This window comes from Monodon monoceros, unplaced genomic scaffold (genome assembly GCF_005190385.1).
Source record: "Monodon monoceros isolate NGI ecotype Baffin Bay Population unplaced genomic scaffold, NGI_Narwhal_1 Super_Scaffold_1, whole genome shotgun sequence".
Classification (NCBI taxonomy): domain Eukaryota; kingdom Metazoa; phylum Chordata; class Mammalia; order Artiodactyla; family Monodontidae; genus Monodon; species Monodon monoceros.
In genome coordinates, this window is record NW_021703765.1 from 37303585 (window position 1) to 37320858 (window position 17274).

General features: G+C 49.1%; 1 protein-coding gene across 3 annotated transcripts in view; it reads right to left on the minus strand.

Moving 5' to 3' along the window:
* Positions 1–9743, minus strand: part of FHOD3 (formin homology 2 domain containing 3) — a 497516-nt gene extending 487773 nt beyond the window's left edge. For 2 of the 3 annotated variants that reach the window (XM_029219976.1, XM_029219995.1), the window contains exon 1: positions 9444–9713. In XM_029219976.1, coding sequence (XP_029075809.1) covers positions 9444–9608 — 165 coding nt within the window. In that variant the 5' untranslated portion in view covers positions 9609–9713. Of the gene's footprint in view, positions 1–9443 lie in introns of all 3 variants that reach the window. The other variant, XM_029219969.1, reaches the window with a different exon arrangement.
* Between the last annotated feature and the right edge of the window lie 7531 nt (positions 9744–17274).

The following is a 17274-nucleotide window of genomic DNA, read 5'->3' on the forward strand; positions in this document are numbered from 1 at the left end:
TCAAAATTTATACACATGCTCATTCTGTGATGGGAACGATGCTTTGTCTGTTTTACAAGGGTAGACTCCTTGCTTCCTGGCCTTTCTCTCATTGAACCTAGCTTTGTTAGCCGTGATCTCTCCCCAGCAACGTCTCCCTGATTCCAGACGAACAGTTTAAGTTCACAGTAAAATGGAACTGCAAGTGTGAAGATGCCTTAGGGTACCAGACCATATACATATCAAGATACATACACTGATTTGAGTAATAAAAACAATCCAGATGACTCAGCTTTAACGTGAGAAGAAAGCGGCTTTTTACTTCTGCCACCACAGGGAAAAGTATACAAACTTCCTGCAACTCCCTCCAGGCACTACCTGCAGGTCCCAGGTCCCAGGTCACTCTACTTACCAAACCCTGAGGTCATGGTTCTTCTGCCTTATCCATCCTATCTCCATCCTCTCTTGGGCTCAGTCAGCCAGTTGATGGTCCAGACCCACTTCCATCCCCATCTGTGGGGATATGAGGATTCACCTTTCCAGGTGAAAACCAGGGACAAGTAAAGAATAAAGTCCAGCAAATAAAGTTCAAAAATGGATAAACGCCATACTTGAAAGGAGGGGACCAACTTCTCTCTATCGTACATGAAGAAGCAGCTAGAATGTGTTTGACCAGAGGCTTTACAGAAGGGACTTCTGCATGGAGACAGCTGGGGTAAGGAGACCACTCTTTTTTCCCTCCAACTCTAAAGTGTATGATAATTCACTCATTCAACACCTATTTACTGTATACGCATGATGTACCAAGCACTGTTCCAGGCTCTAGGGCTACACCAGTAAACCAAGCAACCAACCCTCATGGAGCAGCAGGCCAGACACTCAAGGGCTTCGGAGTAACCCTGAATGGCAGGGGGCCTGAGTGAGGTTTTAGAGCAGAGGAGTGACATGCTCTCTCTTTCCTCTTTAGCCAATCACACAGGCCTGATTCCTGGGCTGTTCCCTCACATTAAAACCCGCTGAATGGGGGCTTCCCTGGTGGCGCAGCGGTTGAGAGTCCGCCTGCCGATGCAGGTTCGTGCTCCGGTCCGGGAAGATCCCACATGCCGTGGAGCGGCTGGGCCCGTGAGCCATGGCCACTGAGCCTGCGCGTCCGGAGCCTGCACTCCGCAAAGGGAGAGGCCACAGCAGTGAGTGGCCCGTGTACCGCAAAAAAAAAACAAACAAAAAACACTGAATGGACCCTATCTCTAACCTTTTACTTTTTTCCTATTAATGGCCATGTTCCAAGGCAAGGAGGGAACCTTCACCCTGCCCCATCAAGACTTGCTGTAAACTACAGTGAGACAGTGAGAGGGGTGTTAGACCAAGAACACACTGCTAGATAGGGGAGCAGGGAGGCCAGAAACACCCCCTCGAGGCTGTGGATGCAACGGAAGTCGGGGAGGCAGTGGAGACTGTGCTCCGAGTGACTCAATACCCAGTCTTCAGTCGGCTGCTTCCCCGGGGGTCCAGCACCTGCACCCCCCAGCTGCCTGCAGCCTCCATGATGAAGGACCAGACGGAAGTGCCCTCACAATGGTCATAAGGGTTAAAAGCTAGGTTCCCAGGCTGCAGCACAATTAATAGTAAATTTTGTTTTCATTTAATAAAACTACAGATATGGGGGCGGGGGGGAAGCACTGCTTAAAGCAGCTGTCTCCACCCCAGTACCACCACTCACTCATGCTTTTCATGAATTGTGAGGGATGTTACCATCAACTCGGATTAATCAATTATAACCAGGGGAGGGTTGGAGAAGGTGACCTCAAATCACAGATAAAACAAGTGTCATTGGTATAAACTTCTTTAGTCAAAATTGTGGCCAGTTTTAGGCAACCGGGTGAATGGCTGCAGTGCTGTGTGTGACCCTAGTTGAGCCAGAAGGACCTCCTTCTCATGTCCTCTCTGAGGACCCACTGCTCTGTCTCCAGCCTGCTCTAAACACGTCAGCATCTGGCCACTCAGGAGTGTTTGCCCATCAGCATTTGCTATGAACCCCAAGCCACTCTTGGGATCTGATAAACCAGTCAGAAGATGCAGCAGTTAGTTACCTTCTATTCTGAGAACTTCACAATTATCTTTGGCTTGACCCGTGCACTCTGGTTAAGACCCTGGCATTTCATTCCCTGCTGTAATACCAGTGTATGAAGAGTCCAAGTAGCCTAATCAATAACAAAAAAGTCTTCTTCTGGGTTTTCCTCTTTCCAAGAATGCTAAAAATATTTGATGAGGTGACCCACAAACTAATTTTTCTGTGTCATTCTTGCCAAACCTAGGAGTATTAGTCTGTATTGAATTGCAAGTTCTTTAACATTTTCCCTTTTCGCAACATCTTCAACAATTTTGAGATTTCTTTTTTTTCTAACATTAAGTTCTAAACATTTTTCCCTTGGAGTCCAACTTTTTAATTTCTAGGCTCCAAATCTAAGTGGGGAAGAGAAGGTATGTTTCCAAGTTGTATATAGATACAGTGCAGATTCTGTTTGTCACTACATGGGTCTAAAAATAGACAAACTTATGGGTGTATAGATAATTTTGCTGATGTGTGGTAACTTTATTTTTTGAATGAGCTGAAATCAAAAGTTGCCCGTGATGCTGAGTGCCAAGTTATACAATCAACTTACATCTTCAAATGCATTACAACATCACTGCATTCACTGCATTCTGAGATACTCTCTCGAGGCATACTGAAGATGGAGGCCAAGCTGACTCACTAGGAATGGGGCACGACCCCCGGGGTGGCCAAGCAAGCATGTCACAGCCTCCAAGAGCCACTGGGAAACTGAGCACTTTTATATTGATGTCGTTAATTATAGCCTTAGCAACTTCTCAGTTTAGTGATAAAAATTTAGATGCATGTGCTCCATGTATAATATCTCTACCCTAACACTTTTTACTAAGCTAACAGTTTATGTGACTGATGACTGCTGAGTTCATCACTGGAATTGACTGAGCCGAGAAAGATACTCTGAACATTAAAAGACTGATGTCCTACGTTTGTTTTTCAAAAATCCTAAGGAGAACACGACTATCAGGGTGGGAAGGAAGGTATCAGTGGAGGCACTACAAAAAATTTACTGATTGGCCATCTCAGCCACAGCAAACACACTAAGGACACACGGTGACACTTAATGAAAGGACGCTGATCCCAAAGGGAACATCAGAACTCATAACCTAATTTTTTTAGCTATTTTCTTAAAAAAAAAAAAAGTTCAACATATGCAAAACTACAGCGAATAGTATAATGACTCCCCCAAAGACGTATAATCCAGCTTTAACTCAAATTCTGTCTTGCTTCCTCTATACACTCACCCACCTATTTACTTGCCCCTCATCCAAGATTATTTTGAAGCAAATTCTAGACATTATATAACTTCATCTGTAACTATTTCAGTATGTATCTCTGAAAGATACAGACTTTTCCTTAAACATAACACAGTAGTATTATCACACTTTAATAATTTTAATGTTAAAGATCTTTATTAATTTTGTTTTAATTTTTTATTTTTTTATTAATTTAACTTCAACAATTTTTAATATCAAAAAGTCGCTATTCAGGTTTCCCCAATGGTCTCAAATATTTATTTACAATTTTTTTTTTTGGCCGCACAGCTTATGGGGATCCCCGACCAGGGATTGAACCCACCCCCTTGGCAGTGAAAGCACGGAGTCCTAACCACTTGACCACCAGGGAATTCCCTACAATGTGTTTGTTTGAATCAATGTCCAGTTAGAGCCACACATTGCAATTGGTTGATATATCTCTTAAATCTCTTTTAATCTAAGGTCTCCTTCCATCTCCATCTTTTTCTCCTTTATAATGTATTTGTTGGTAAAACTATAATTTCCCACAATCTGTATTTTCCTGATTACATCCCTGTGGTGAGGCTTAACATTCACTATAACTTAATTTCCCCCATTCTTTCTTACTTAGTTCAGAACAAGGCACAGAAACACATCCCAATAAAATAGCTAAAACAACAAAACAAAACAAAAAGCAGTCTGATTGTCTCTGGAAAGGACCAGATGCTGACAAACCCAAGACTGAAAATGCCCCACAGACGCGGAACCAGCTACATGGATCAGAAAGCCAGGTTTAAATCGGGGACATTCCTGCGCTGGCCACAGTAAACAGGGCCATCACCTGCAGGTGACACGGTGTGGAGGTTGCAGGAGTGGTGACTGTTTTCTGTCTGAAGGTTTCCAAGGTTCAAAAGTTTCATCTTCAGAGAGAAATAAACCATGGAGGGGAAAGGAGGCTGGGGGAGGGGTGCTCCTGAGTTGGCCTTAGCATGTTAATCAGTTTTAAATCTGCCTCCACTAAAAACTAACATTTCAGAGTCCAGAGGAGGGCAAAGGCAGTCCTGTTGTTTTCCAGAGGGAAGCAGGCTGGACTCTGAGGACAAGAGGCACAGACTCCCAGAGCTTCTACACTGGAAGGACAACCAGAGCACGACCATTTAAGTCACAAACTGTGACAGGCAGCAGCGTGAAAAGGCAATGCAGTCAGCCCCCTCCCCCCACCCCTCCCCCTGCACAGAAAGCATGTGCTCTGCTGGTTTTCTAATAACGGGACACAGTTGGCTACAAACCCTGGAGGAAAAAAAGACTTGACCTTAAATCCCAGCTCCTCCACTTAAAAGCAGCGTGACCTTAGATAACCTGCCTAACCTCCCTGTGCCTCAGTTTCCCCATCTGTTAACTGGAGATACCATTGTCTGTCTGCTAGAACTCTTGTGAGGGTCAGTGAAGTTATTCGCCGAGGCCCACAGTACAGTGCCCAGCACAAGCTCATTATATGTTAGCCCTTTGCTCCCAAAGATTTCTACCAGGCCACCCCAACCCAAACCCTTGCAGGGAGCCAGGACAGCACCTGCTGGATGTCTAGCTGCGTTACCGATGCGGTCTGTGGCCATGCATGAAGCAAAGCCAACTGACCCATAAAGGGTTCAATCCCATGATCCTGATCTCAATAGCACGACTCCAACCAACTGAGCTAATTACGGTACAGTTGGATTCAACTCAGCTTGCACGGAAACACTCTTAGCTGTTCATACAACATTCTTAAACAGTTTTGTCCTGAGATGCTATGTGACACAACACACTTGCCAACTTTACTAATGACCTCATCTTTAAAAAATCTTAATGTAATGTAGCAAACAGATGTGTCCCTTAAGAGGATTAAGGTGGAAATTCATTAGAGCAATAATACCAGTGGATTTGTGTTCTAAAACTAACGCCCATCAATCAACTTAGTGCACACTCCATCTCAGCACTGCTCAGCTTCCAGGAGAACTCTGGAGAACTGGACAGCCCAGGTCTTTACCCTCGAGGAAGTTATCTGTGAACAGGGGAGACAGAGAGAACCCTCCTAGCCCTGTACTGAGTCTGACCTAAATGACCTCTAATCCATGCTGCTCAGACTGCAGTGTGTACAGGAATCACCAAGGCATCTCGGGGAAATGCACATTCTGCTCCAGCAGGTCTGGGGAGGCCTGAGAGTGCATTTCTAAGAGCCCAGGTGATGCCCAGCCCACACTGAGAGGACCAAGGTTCTAATCCTCCCAGCAACTGGCTATCTGACAGGTGGGATAGCTGAGGCAGCAAGGGAACCACAAAGACAAAGGTAGTGAGAAAGGAATGAACAGGGCACAGTCAAGGCTAATCCAGTGAGAGCATGGAACTCTGAAACGTGGGCAGGCTGCCTGGAAGGAAAAAACTCAAGACACAAAAGTAGTAGAGTCATTAAGGACTCAGACCTGGTGCCAAATGCCAGCTCTGGAATGTCCCACTCGCATGGCCCACCGACTTTTTTGTGCTTTGGGCTCTTCTGCTGTGAGATGCAACAGTACCAGCGCCCGACCCACGGGGTGGCCGCGGGCTCGGCAAGATGATGCGTGTCTGGGACGGTGCTTGGCTCGGGCACGTGGCCAGGACCTGGGAACTGTTATTATTCTACTCTCTGGTCCGCAGCAGCCACGGAAACATTCCCTGAATTAAATTACTAGGTCATAATTGCTGTTTTGACACGCAAGCTAGTTACCAGTTTTTTGGTACCACCACAATTCCAGTTTTGCCTATCAAAAAGAAGCAAGAATCCTTAGAGCCTTCACTTTGGTGTCAAACAATCCAAAGACATCTAAGCTTTGAAAGGTCTAGGATTCTATTAATTCTACTGCACAGTTTTTTCTAAATTATAAGTCCTGTAATTACAATTATTTTTCTTCTTAAGACACTGAACCAGAAATAAACACCTGTTTATGCAGCATTTGAAAACAAAAGGCCTCACATAGCCCAGATAAAACATACAACCACCAAAATAAACATCTCCCTCAGTGAGAATACGGTACCTGTTCTGACCTTTTTGTTACCAGACTAATCATTTATTTAATTATTCTCTTAGAACTACTATAAAAAGCTGGGGTGGTTTTTTATTTTTCAGTCTAGCAGCTTGGGGAAAAAATGATAAAGCATTATAAGCACATGTTGTTTTCGTCCAAGACAATGGTTTAAATGAACAACTAACTTCAAATGGAGTCAGCAAACATGAGATAAGTGTATACATATTTCATTAGCTTAGGAAAAGGTGCATAGACTCAAGTTTGGGCTGGAAAGGACCTAAGAGGTTAACCAGTTCAAAGGTTCCCAGCACAGGAGAATCTCTAGGGGAGCTTTACAAATTAAGACCCTCTGCAGGGGACTTTTAGGGGGCTTGTTACACAGGTGTGTTCACTTAGTGAAAATTCATCCAGCCGCTCACTTAGGCCCTGCACGCTTTGCTGGGTGTGCCATCTCCTTCAAGCAAAAGTCTATACCCCCAGGCAGGATGGCTGAGGACGCTGGGAGTGTCTGCATGTTTCACAATCACGCTTCTCCCCTCTCACCACCCAGAACGCCCCCTGCCCCAGGAACGCCTCCTCTTGCCAGGCTGGGCTCCATGGGACATGGAAACCTTATCCATGGCAGGGGCTTGCCCATTCCCTCACTGTTAGCTAATTCACAGCAGCGTTCGTAACTATTTGTTCCCACCTCTGACTGTGAACCCTACCAGGCTGGAATTCTGTCTCAAGGCTCTTACTCATGCTTGTAACACCTGCCCCAGGCCAAAAAGTACCTGGCCTAGGAAGCTGATTCAGGAAACTCCCCAAGTTAATGGAATGGAAGCCCGAGGAGATGCGGCTTCTGCCCACAGCCAAACAGCTGGTCCAGGGAGCAGAACGGCAGTGGAGTCTCAAGCCGCACAGACAAGGTTTGAATCTCAGCTCCCCACTCCTAACAGAGAAACTAGGTTATTTAATTGCTCTCTGCCTCAGTTTCCTCATCTGTAAAATAGGTATAGTAAAAGTCTGCACTTCACAGACGTGTGTAATATTAAATGAGATCCTGCACTGACATCCCTAATAGAGTACAAACCTACATACCAAGTGCTCAAAACTCATTGGCTCTTTCTATCACAGATGCGTCATCCAACCCAGCAGATTCCCTGCTGGAAATTAACTAGCATTTTACAATATAAATGTGCACCTAGGCACGTAAATGCCCTGAATTCTCCTTTACAGAACGCTGCTAATAGAACTAGCCAATCAGTCGGCTCTAGACGTGAAAAACAATGCCAAACATCTGCAGGCAAAAGACTCAGACTGAGGCTGGCTGGGCCTCCCGCAGGACGAGGAGTGAAGGGTCCCTGTGGGACGTATTTGGGTTCCATTTATTCTACAAGGGCCATCTCAGAAAGTCCTGTGAGCCAGGGCAACTGCTGTGCTGTGGCTTCTAGGGGGTCGGGGGCAGTGGAGGGGGTGGTGTAATGCTGGAGCATCAGGATCTCCTATGAGACCAGGAACACTGGATCAAGGCTATGGGGCTATTCCATGGAAACATAAAAATGTACTTCAGGTTCCAGCTTGAAAGGTCAGCCGGTGTACATAGGGCTTGAAATCCAAGGAAAGTACTTCAAGGTCACAGGGCCACAATTATGAGTCTTCTGTGGTTTCAACAAAAGATCTCTGTAATCAGAGACCATAGTGAATGAAATAACCATGACGCTGAAGAAGCCCTTCGAAAACGCTTAACTGAACCCACTGGCTGAGAAGAACCAAATAACTGACAAAAGTGACTCTGATAAGCTGAGTCCACAATAAAAACATCATTCTCCCAATCCAACCTTTTACGGCCAGAGAGGTTCCCAGGAGCAGTGACTGTATCCATCCTGCACCAGCACAGAGAAAAGGAGACAGAACTGCCCCATTCCTCATTCCTGAAGACAGGTTACTCATTAAGAAGTGGCGTTTGGGAGGCGAGAGGGAAGCAGTGATATAACAGACGCCACTGCCAATGTTCACCAGTACCCACACCAACCTCCCTCTCTATTTCCAAGGCAGGTGAACAGCATACAGAAGTCTTAAAAAATTTTTTAAATCGATTTTGTTCTTTTTGGCATCAAGGGTTATCTCTTCCAAATATTTATCAGTGTTGATCCTCAAGGAATAAATCATCTACAAGCTCTGATATGAACCCTAAGCCAAAAAAAAAATGTACCGGGGAAGTAATTCTTCAAGGTGCAGTCACTAAGTGGGAGAAAGGGCTGTCCTGGGTAACTAAATGCTTGGCTTTCAACGCCCAGCTCTTCGCAGCACACACTTTGCAAGATGCCTGCCCTGAAAAGGGTTAAAAAAAAAAACTATCGGGTGGACTGAGAAGCCATTCTTCCCAGGGGACACTCATTTGGGGCTCTGTGCGCGCGCCGCCCCTCCGCGCCCCCGCCCCTCCTCCCACAGCCACTGCTCCTCCAAGGTCCCCCAGGCCACCTGCTTCTTCTAAGGAAAAGGGGCTGCTCCGAGCACTATCGTAGCGCGCGGGCGGCGCCCTCCGCGGTGCCCCGCAGGGGAGGAAGGAGAGGTGTCCCCGGGAAGCGTGCTTTGTCGCGAGGGTCGCACGGCCGCCCGCAGCGGCCCCAGAGGCCTGAGAGGTTTCGTCCCGCGCGTCGCTCGGGTCTCCTCTGCGAAGGACCAGAGTCCCCCGGGGCCCGGGTTCTTTCCGCGCGCCGCTCGGCGCCCGCCCGGGTGCGGGGACCGACTGCCGGCGTCCGAGCCCCACCCCGCCCACCCGGCCGAGGGAACGGCGCGGCGTGGGGAACCTTCTCCATCCCGCCTCCGACCGGCGCCGCACCTGTTCTGCCCAGTCCGCCGCCCCCCCCCGCCCCCGCTCCGGGCCGGAACGCGGTGCTGTCCTCCTTGCTGGCCTAGGAGAACCTGAGCCAGCCGGCGGGCGCCCGGACCCCTCTGCCTAACGGAGAGGGGGGAGGTCTGCCCTTGGGCGCTTGTCTCTCGGCTGCGCCCAGCCCAGCTTGCCCGTGGCGCCCCTACCCCGGCGCGCCCCGCAGCAGGGGCTGCGTCCCGGGGGCCCAGCCCTCCCGCGCCGGGCCGTACCTTGTGTGGCGCCCGCAGCAGCCGGTGGACCCCGGCCAGCTGGGTACCGAGCGCGAGGTCCTCGCGGAACGTGAACAGCGGCGGCCGGCTGGGCTCGGGGAAGTTGGTGCTGTTGAAAGGGTCCGTATCGTCCAAGAACTGCACCCGGCAAGCCAGCGTGGCCATGATGCATCCCTGCCCCGGGGGGGCGCGGGCCCCGGGATATGCGGGCCGCGGACCGGGACGCCGCGGTCACCGCAAGCAGTGGAGGCCGCGGCCGCAGCTCGCTGGCTCGCGGGCTCACAGGCTCCGGCCGCGGGGGGCGGGGCGGGGGCGGGGCCGGCGGGCCCCCTCCTTCCTCTCGCTCTCTGGCTCCTCCCCTCCGGCGTCCACCTTGTGCCCGCCCGGCTGCCGCCGAGACCCACGCGACCCGCCGCGTGGAACAGGAAAGGGAGGATGGCTCGTGCAGTATCCGCTGCCCTGCGCCAAGTCCGCTGGCGGCGGCGGCGGGGCGGAGAACCCCCCGACCCCCGGCGGGCAGACCCCAGCAGCGCGGACACCGCCTGGGCCGCCGGCTGCACGTGTGCCCCGAGACCGAGGGAGCCCCGGCCGAGCTGCACCCCTCGGGGCTCGGGGAACCGGGGTATGGGGGCGGGGCGGGGGCATAGCCGTCCCCTGGCTTCTTATCCTTCTGGGAGAGGGCTTAACTCTTTCCAGATGAAGGCGGCGGCGGCCGGGCTCCCGCTGCCTGGACTCGGAAAACCCCAGCTGGGCTCCAGGAGGCGAGGAAGCCGGCCCCCGGCAAGCAAGCGGGGTGGTGGCAGGCACCTGGAGCCCTGGCGAGGGTTCCGGGGGAGGTTTCCCTTGGGGAGAAGGAAACTACAAAGGAGGAGGGTGAACCGGCGAACCCTGGTAGCTGTTCTTAAGAGACAAGCCCGGGGGCGCCAGGCGGGAGGCCTGGGGAGCTGCGAGGCTCCGCTTCGACACCCCAGCGCCAGGCCTGACGCCCTGGTTGACCCTCGGCATGACTGCGGCCTCTTAGCCAGTTAGGTCTCCGAAAGCCCTAAACGGAGCTAGTGGGGCCGCGGGGGGCGCTTCCGGCGAGGTCACCGAATTGCACGGAGCCGGCAGAGAGCTAGGGACCCGCTGGCAACCGAGGGACTTGCAGGGAAGGTTTGCAGCCTGCCCGCCTTGGCCTGCCTGAGCCTCGAGACTCCTGGCTGCTCAAGGGTGACCCCCTTCGTTTCCAATAAGAACTCCCGGTTTTCTCCATTACCAGGCTGTGGCCAAGGCCGCGGTTCTCCCTGTATCTTAAGTAGGTCTTATGGAATATACCCAATCGCTCTCACATCCGCGTCTTCACAAGACGGCTCTAGAACATGTCTCTCTCCTTTTCTTCTGGCTTCAAGGCAAGAAACACTCATCCCATACTTAGCCTCTTCACCCGCACCTTTAACCTTCTCTCTCTATGGAACCTCCCCGTCACTCGTGAGGCTTACGCCTGTTCTTAAAATAACAATGATCCGTGACACCTGCTCATTCCAGCAGAACTTCTAGTTCTCCTTGCATTTGCTAATCAACTCTCTGCATGAGTCCTTTAGACGGGCCAGTACACCAACTTCACCATCAGCTCTTCGCCAGAACACTGAACCTGAAAATCCCATTCCTTTGACCCCCACTTCCTACCCTCCCATTTTCACCACCACGTTCGCCCCTCCTCAGTGAGGGAGCCGTCCAGTCTTTCTGGCAGCCCCATTTCTCATCTCTGTCCCAACATGAATGCCACCCCATCAGCTCAGAGGCCTCCTTACTGTACCACTTTCCCGGCCTCACCTGTCAGTCCCTAGGTTGCTCCCTCCCCATCCGCCAAGTGCCTGCTGGCAATAGTCATTCTCAATGACCTATACACCCCAGGTTCCTCAGCACTGCTCAGTGTGGCCTCCCACTCCTCTCAGGCTGCCACACACTTCTGCCACTTTCCTCTACCTACAGATTATTCAGTAAAGAAAATCATGTCTCCAGTGTGAAGTCCTCCCCTTCCAGCACTCCCTCCTCTCCATCTTCCATCTCCAGCCTACACCTCCTCCATCTCAGAAGATGACCAAAGCCCTGATTTTCCTCTTGCTCAAGGCTCTACCTCCATCTGGACACTGAGTCCCTCTCTTCCCAGTTGCTCTGTCACTGATCTAGCCTCCTTCTTCCTTCCTTCCTGGGCTCCTTCCCCTGAGAATCAGGACTGGCTTCCTGGCATGAAACTTGGGCAGTCACATAGATCCCCGCACTTAGAAGAGCCCCACACTGGTTTCACACTCTGCTGTTGCTGTCTTAAAATTCTTAATGATTTAGGGCTTCCCTGGTGGCGCAGTGGTTGAGAGTCCGCCTGCCGATGCAGGGGACACAGGTTCGTGCCCCGGTCCAGGAGGATCCCACATGCCGCGGAGCGGCTGGGCCCGTGAGCCATGGCCGCTGAGCCTGCACGTCTGGAGCCTGTGCTCTGCAACAGGAGAGGCCACAACGGTGAGAGGCCCGCGTACCGCAAGAAAAAAAAAAATTCTTAATGATTTAACAAGAGGACCCGAATTTTCATTGTGCACTGGGATCCACAAGTCACGTAGCTGGTCCTGATGAGAATAAATACTCAAGTGTTTTCCATCTTAAAAGCTACATCTTTATGAAGCTTGCCTCTCAGTAGCTTATCTCTTCTTCACTTCCTGACCAGCTTCTGAACGAAAGAGCTATATTCATTTCTCAGCATCCTCACCACCTCTTTGCTGGTGAGGATGACCATCTCACCACCTGGCGGGCAGCCCTCCCTGCTGTTCTGAGATCATCAATGCCATCCTAATTGCCTTCTCTGGGGAACACCTCAGCTCTGCTACCCACCTTCTCGGCAGCATCTGTCACTATGGACCACTCCTTTCCCAAACTCTGTTCCTCTCAGCTTCATTAGTTCTACCCACTCTGGGTTACCTTCTCCCTCTTTGGCAGCTTCTTCTCAGTCCCTCTGGGCTCTGTTCTCCTCTTAAGAATAGAGCATCACAGCTACAGTTACTGTTAATACATCTCTCTGCTCCCACTAAACTGAAAGCTCCTCTAGGGCAGGGACCATGTGGTATTCAACCCTAAACCACCACCACCCCCCGCCCAGTGCCTGGCAGAGTGCCTAGCACAGAAAAGGACACAATAAATGTCTGATGAATGAGTGAACATCAAAGTCAACTTGCGTCCTGGATCTTGCTGTTGGTCACTATGACCTGTCACTGAATCAGCTTTTGAAATATTTCTCAACTCTCCCCCTGTCTAGCCCTCACTTCCTATGCTAGGCTTCAAATGAGTCTCTCTTCCCCAGTCTTGCAACCTGCATTTGATCTTCTACTGGTTTCCCCAGAACCAGTGATCATTCTTAAATGTGCATTAGATGTGTCATATCTTAAGGTAAAATCCTTACATGCCAAACCCCTTCGCATCACCCACAAGACCATCTAAGATCTGCCCCACTCTTAGGCTCCAGGCTCACCTCTGGTCAGTCCCCACTTCACATCCTGGCCACATTGAACTTGTTCCCCTTTCCTAGACATGCTGAGATTTTTCATGGTGAGCTTCTCAACCTCAAATGCTTTTATTGATACCTATCTAGTTGGCCAGCTGAATCCATTTATCCTCCAATGCACATTTCTAAGATCAGCTCTTCTAGAGAGCCATCTCCAGCTTCACCCCAGACAAGAACGGTCTCTCTTTCCTCTGTGGTCTCAGATTACTTTCTACATGTCGCTATGGTAGCTCTTTTCATGTTGCACTGAAAATACTTGCTTACCCATATGCCTACTCTACCAAACCATAAGACTTTTAGGATTGGAATTTGTCTTACTCAATTTTAGTTTTAAAACTTCAAATAGCGACTGGCACCTAAAATGAAACCTTTTAAAAATTTAATCATATAGGTCATCCTCAATTCTTTTGAGGATTTCTGCCCTGACAACTCCCTTGAAACTGCTCCTAGCAATAAATTTTTCCTCTGATTAACAGCCAATTTTTTTCTCAACGTATTTTTTGAAATCATTCTGTTTTAGTAATGTAATGCTTTCTCTTAGTTTAAAAGGTTAAGAGTAATAAAAAGTTATAACAAAAAATATCAGCCGGGCTTCCCTGGTGGCGCAGTGGTTGGGGGTCCGCCTGCCGATGCAGGGGACACGGGTTCATGCCCCGGTCTGGGAGGATCCCACATGCCGCGGAGCGGCTGGGCCCGTGAGCCATGACCGCTGGGCCTACGCGTCCGGAGCCTGTGCTCAGCAACGGGAGAGGCCACAACAGTGAGAGGCCCGCGTACCGGAAAAAAAAAAAAACAAAAAAAACTATCAGCCCCTGTATTACAGTCGTCACCCACATCCCACCCCACTTCCCAGAGGCACTCACTTCTAAATAATAAGGACACTGCTCTACTTTGATCAAGGAATTTTAGAGAATACACTGACTTTCTTACCTGCTAAAATTACACACCACTTCCCCATGATTATGTTACTATTGTTCACTTTTTTTTTGCGGTACGCGGGCCTCTCACTGTTGTGGCCTCTCCCGTCGCAGAGCACAGGCTCCGGACGCGCAGGCTCAGCGGCCATGGCTCACGGGCCCAGCCGCTCCGCGGCATGTGGGATCCTCCCGGACCGGGGCACGAACCCACGTCCCCTGCATCCGCAGGCGGACTCTCAACCACTGCGCCACCAGGGAAGCCCTGTTGTTCACTTTTATGTCAAATAGTGCACATGATTACATGGCCTTTCTAGTACAACTTTTTGGTTTTTTCTGAAGTTAATATTTGCCTCAATTTTTTTTCAGTTGCTTATTTTTTTCTTGAGCAGCTGGTTAGATCTCATATCCTGCAACAGCTCTGAAAACTCCTCTTTTAATAATGTCAAATACTTTATCAATGCTATATTTTCCCCCTCAGCCACCACTCCCAGAAGCATTCCTCTGGCAGTCCTCCATCCTCTGCTCTGATTTGGAATGTGGCCCTCTCAGCCCTATCCTACTCGAAATTTCCTGGTCATCTCTCTTGTGTGGGAACCCCTGGTTCCCAGGTCACATGTCCTATTGGTTTTTGGTTTACACTCTCAATTTTTGTAAATACATAGCCCAGTAGCTTCCCGAGAAAACATAAGTTTTTGAGAAATTTTATGTCTGGAAGTATTTTTATTCTCTATCCTCACTCTAGCCTTGGTGTGGTTGCTTTGTTAGCAAAGATGGCCACATCCCTTCCCACCCCTTTTCCCCCCACCATTTTGCAATATGACTTTGCCACTTTTCCCATCAAAAGGCGGGGTCTATTTCCCCACGGCTTGAATGGGGATGGCTGTGTGACTTACCTTGATAGAATATGTTGGAGGTGGAACCGTGTGGCTTCTGAACCTAGGCCTCAAGAATCCTTACAGCATCTGCTCTCACCCTTTCGGCATATGGACTTGAAACTACCATGTGAAGAAGCCAGGTCCTAGGAAAAGTGGTAAGAAAATTACTACTGAAGACTGGGAATATGGTTACCTGTGTCATGTAGTGAGAAAACAATTGCCCACAGTAATTTGGAAGATAGAAGATGTATCTGATGAACTTGTAGACTTGACTAAGGCGATCTCTCCTCCTCCATCCGGTAAGTTAGACCTGGCTTTTTCCCATTGGCAGTCTTAGGGTAGCATGCTAAGAGTTCAACAGCAAAACCTGCAGGGTCTCTTGAACCTTGAGCTCAGAGTTTATGCTGTGTCACATTTGCCACTGTTTTTTTAACCAAAGTAAGTCAAGGCCAGCCTAGATTCAAAGAGCAGGGAAATAGAGTCCACTCCCTGATGGGAGGAGAAGCAAAGTCACATTGCAGAAAGGCATCACTACCCACATATGAGTGACTCTTGCAGTCATCTTTGCAACACATAATTCTAGGTTGAAAATGATTTTCACTCAATTTTGAGGCATTGCTTCATTACTGCCATTGAGACGATGTGTGGTCTGGTGATTACCTACTTTGTATATGTAACATTTTCTTTTCCCTCTCTCTGGAATATTTTGAACCTTTTCATTATTCCCAATATATTGAAATTGCATGATAAATTACCCCAGAGGGAGTTCATTTTCATTCATCATATTGAGACTCCATTGCTATTTCTATCCTAGGGATCCTGTTCTCTGATTTGTGGGAATGTACTTGTATCATGTCTTTGATAATTTCCTCTCCACAGTTTTCTCTGCTTGCTCTTTCTGGAACTCCTATTATTTGGATATTGGACACTAAACAGACCTTCTAATTTTCTTAACTTTTCCACCCTGTTCATCTCTCTGATTATTTTGTTCCAATTTTTGTGTGATTTTTCTCAACTATATGTTCCTTCTCTTTTACTGAATTTTTTTTTTTTTTACTTTTTTTTTTTTTGGCTGCATAACACGGCATGTGGGATCTTAGTTCCCCAACCAGGGATGGAATCCATACCCACTGCACTGAAAGCGCAGAGTCTTAACCACTGGACCACCAGGGAAGTCCTCTGAATTTTTAATTTCAGCATTCACGTTTTTAATTTTCAAGAACTTTTTTCTTGTTCTCTGATTTTCCGTGTTATTCTTGTTTTCAGGATTTCCCTGATATTATTGATTACATTTTCTCTAAAGTTTTCATTTCGTTTTACTGTTTCTATGTTCTTTGAGGGTTTTTTTGCCTTCTCTTTCCTTCGGCCTTTTTCTTTTATAGTAGAATTTATCCTTAAATTCCTGTGATCCTTGGGTGTTAGTTCATATTAAAAAATGATTGGGGGCTTCCCTGGTGGCGCAGTGGTTGAGAGTCCGCCTGCCGATGCAGGGGACACGGGTTCGTGCCCTGATCCGGGAAGATCCCACGTGCCGCGGAGCGGCTGGGCCCGTGAGCTACGGCCACTGAGCCTGCGCGTCCAGAGCCTGTGCTCCACAACGGGAGAGGCCACAACAGTGAGAGGCCCGCGTACAGGAAAAAAAAAAAAAAAACTGATTGTAAGCTTTGAGGTATAACAGAGGCACTTTGCCTGGTGGGCTTCACTGCAAACAAGCTGGTGGACAGATGGCTTTTTCCATGAGTATCTTCAGGTCCTCTCTCTGGGGTAATTTACTTTATCCAGGAAAGTTCTTACCAGTACTTCTCTTAGCGCAGAGCAAGAGGGGCCCCTGCCTCAGGCGCCATGCATTAGAGAGCCTCACTCTGCCCACCCCTCCCTAAAGGGCAAGGAGTCCATAGGTCCAAGTGTTCATGCCCACCTGGCACCCAAGCTGCTCTCTCTTGAGATTGGTCTCCAGGTACCTGGAACCACAGAACCCTCTGCCCAAATAACCTTGAACATATTTCCAATGCTTATGTGCATCTCTTCCCTGGGTGATCCCCTTAAGGGTGGCCCCTGCTGCTTCCTGGCCTAAGAAGAGGCTATGGAGTGGTTGTTTGCAATGGGGTATGGGCAGAGTTTGGATGTGCAGGATCTGGTGGCCACACTTCTGGAGTTCATGTCTCAGGGGTGGGAGGAGAAAGGATACCGCTATGGTGGCAACCAGGGGCTTGGCCAGCTCTCCTCATGCCATCCTTTTCCTGTGTGGAGTGCCAAGGAGTCAGAATTCTAAATTCAGGTCTGTCCTTCCAAGTCGTTATGAAGGTATATTTGTCAACGTAGGAAGAGCACATTTTACTTAACATTTTGTTTGATTTATGAATTTTAAATATATTTAGATGTATGCATTACGGGCCTCCATTTGAACTTTTGCCTTGGGCCACACATATGTTGGGAGGGGGCCTCGTTAGCCTCACTGGAACTGGGTGGGGGGAGGGGTGGGATCACTCCATCCACTCTGCTGTTTCACT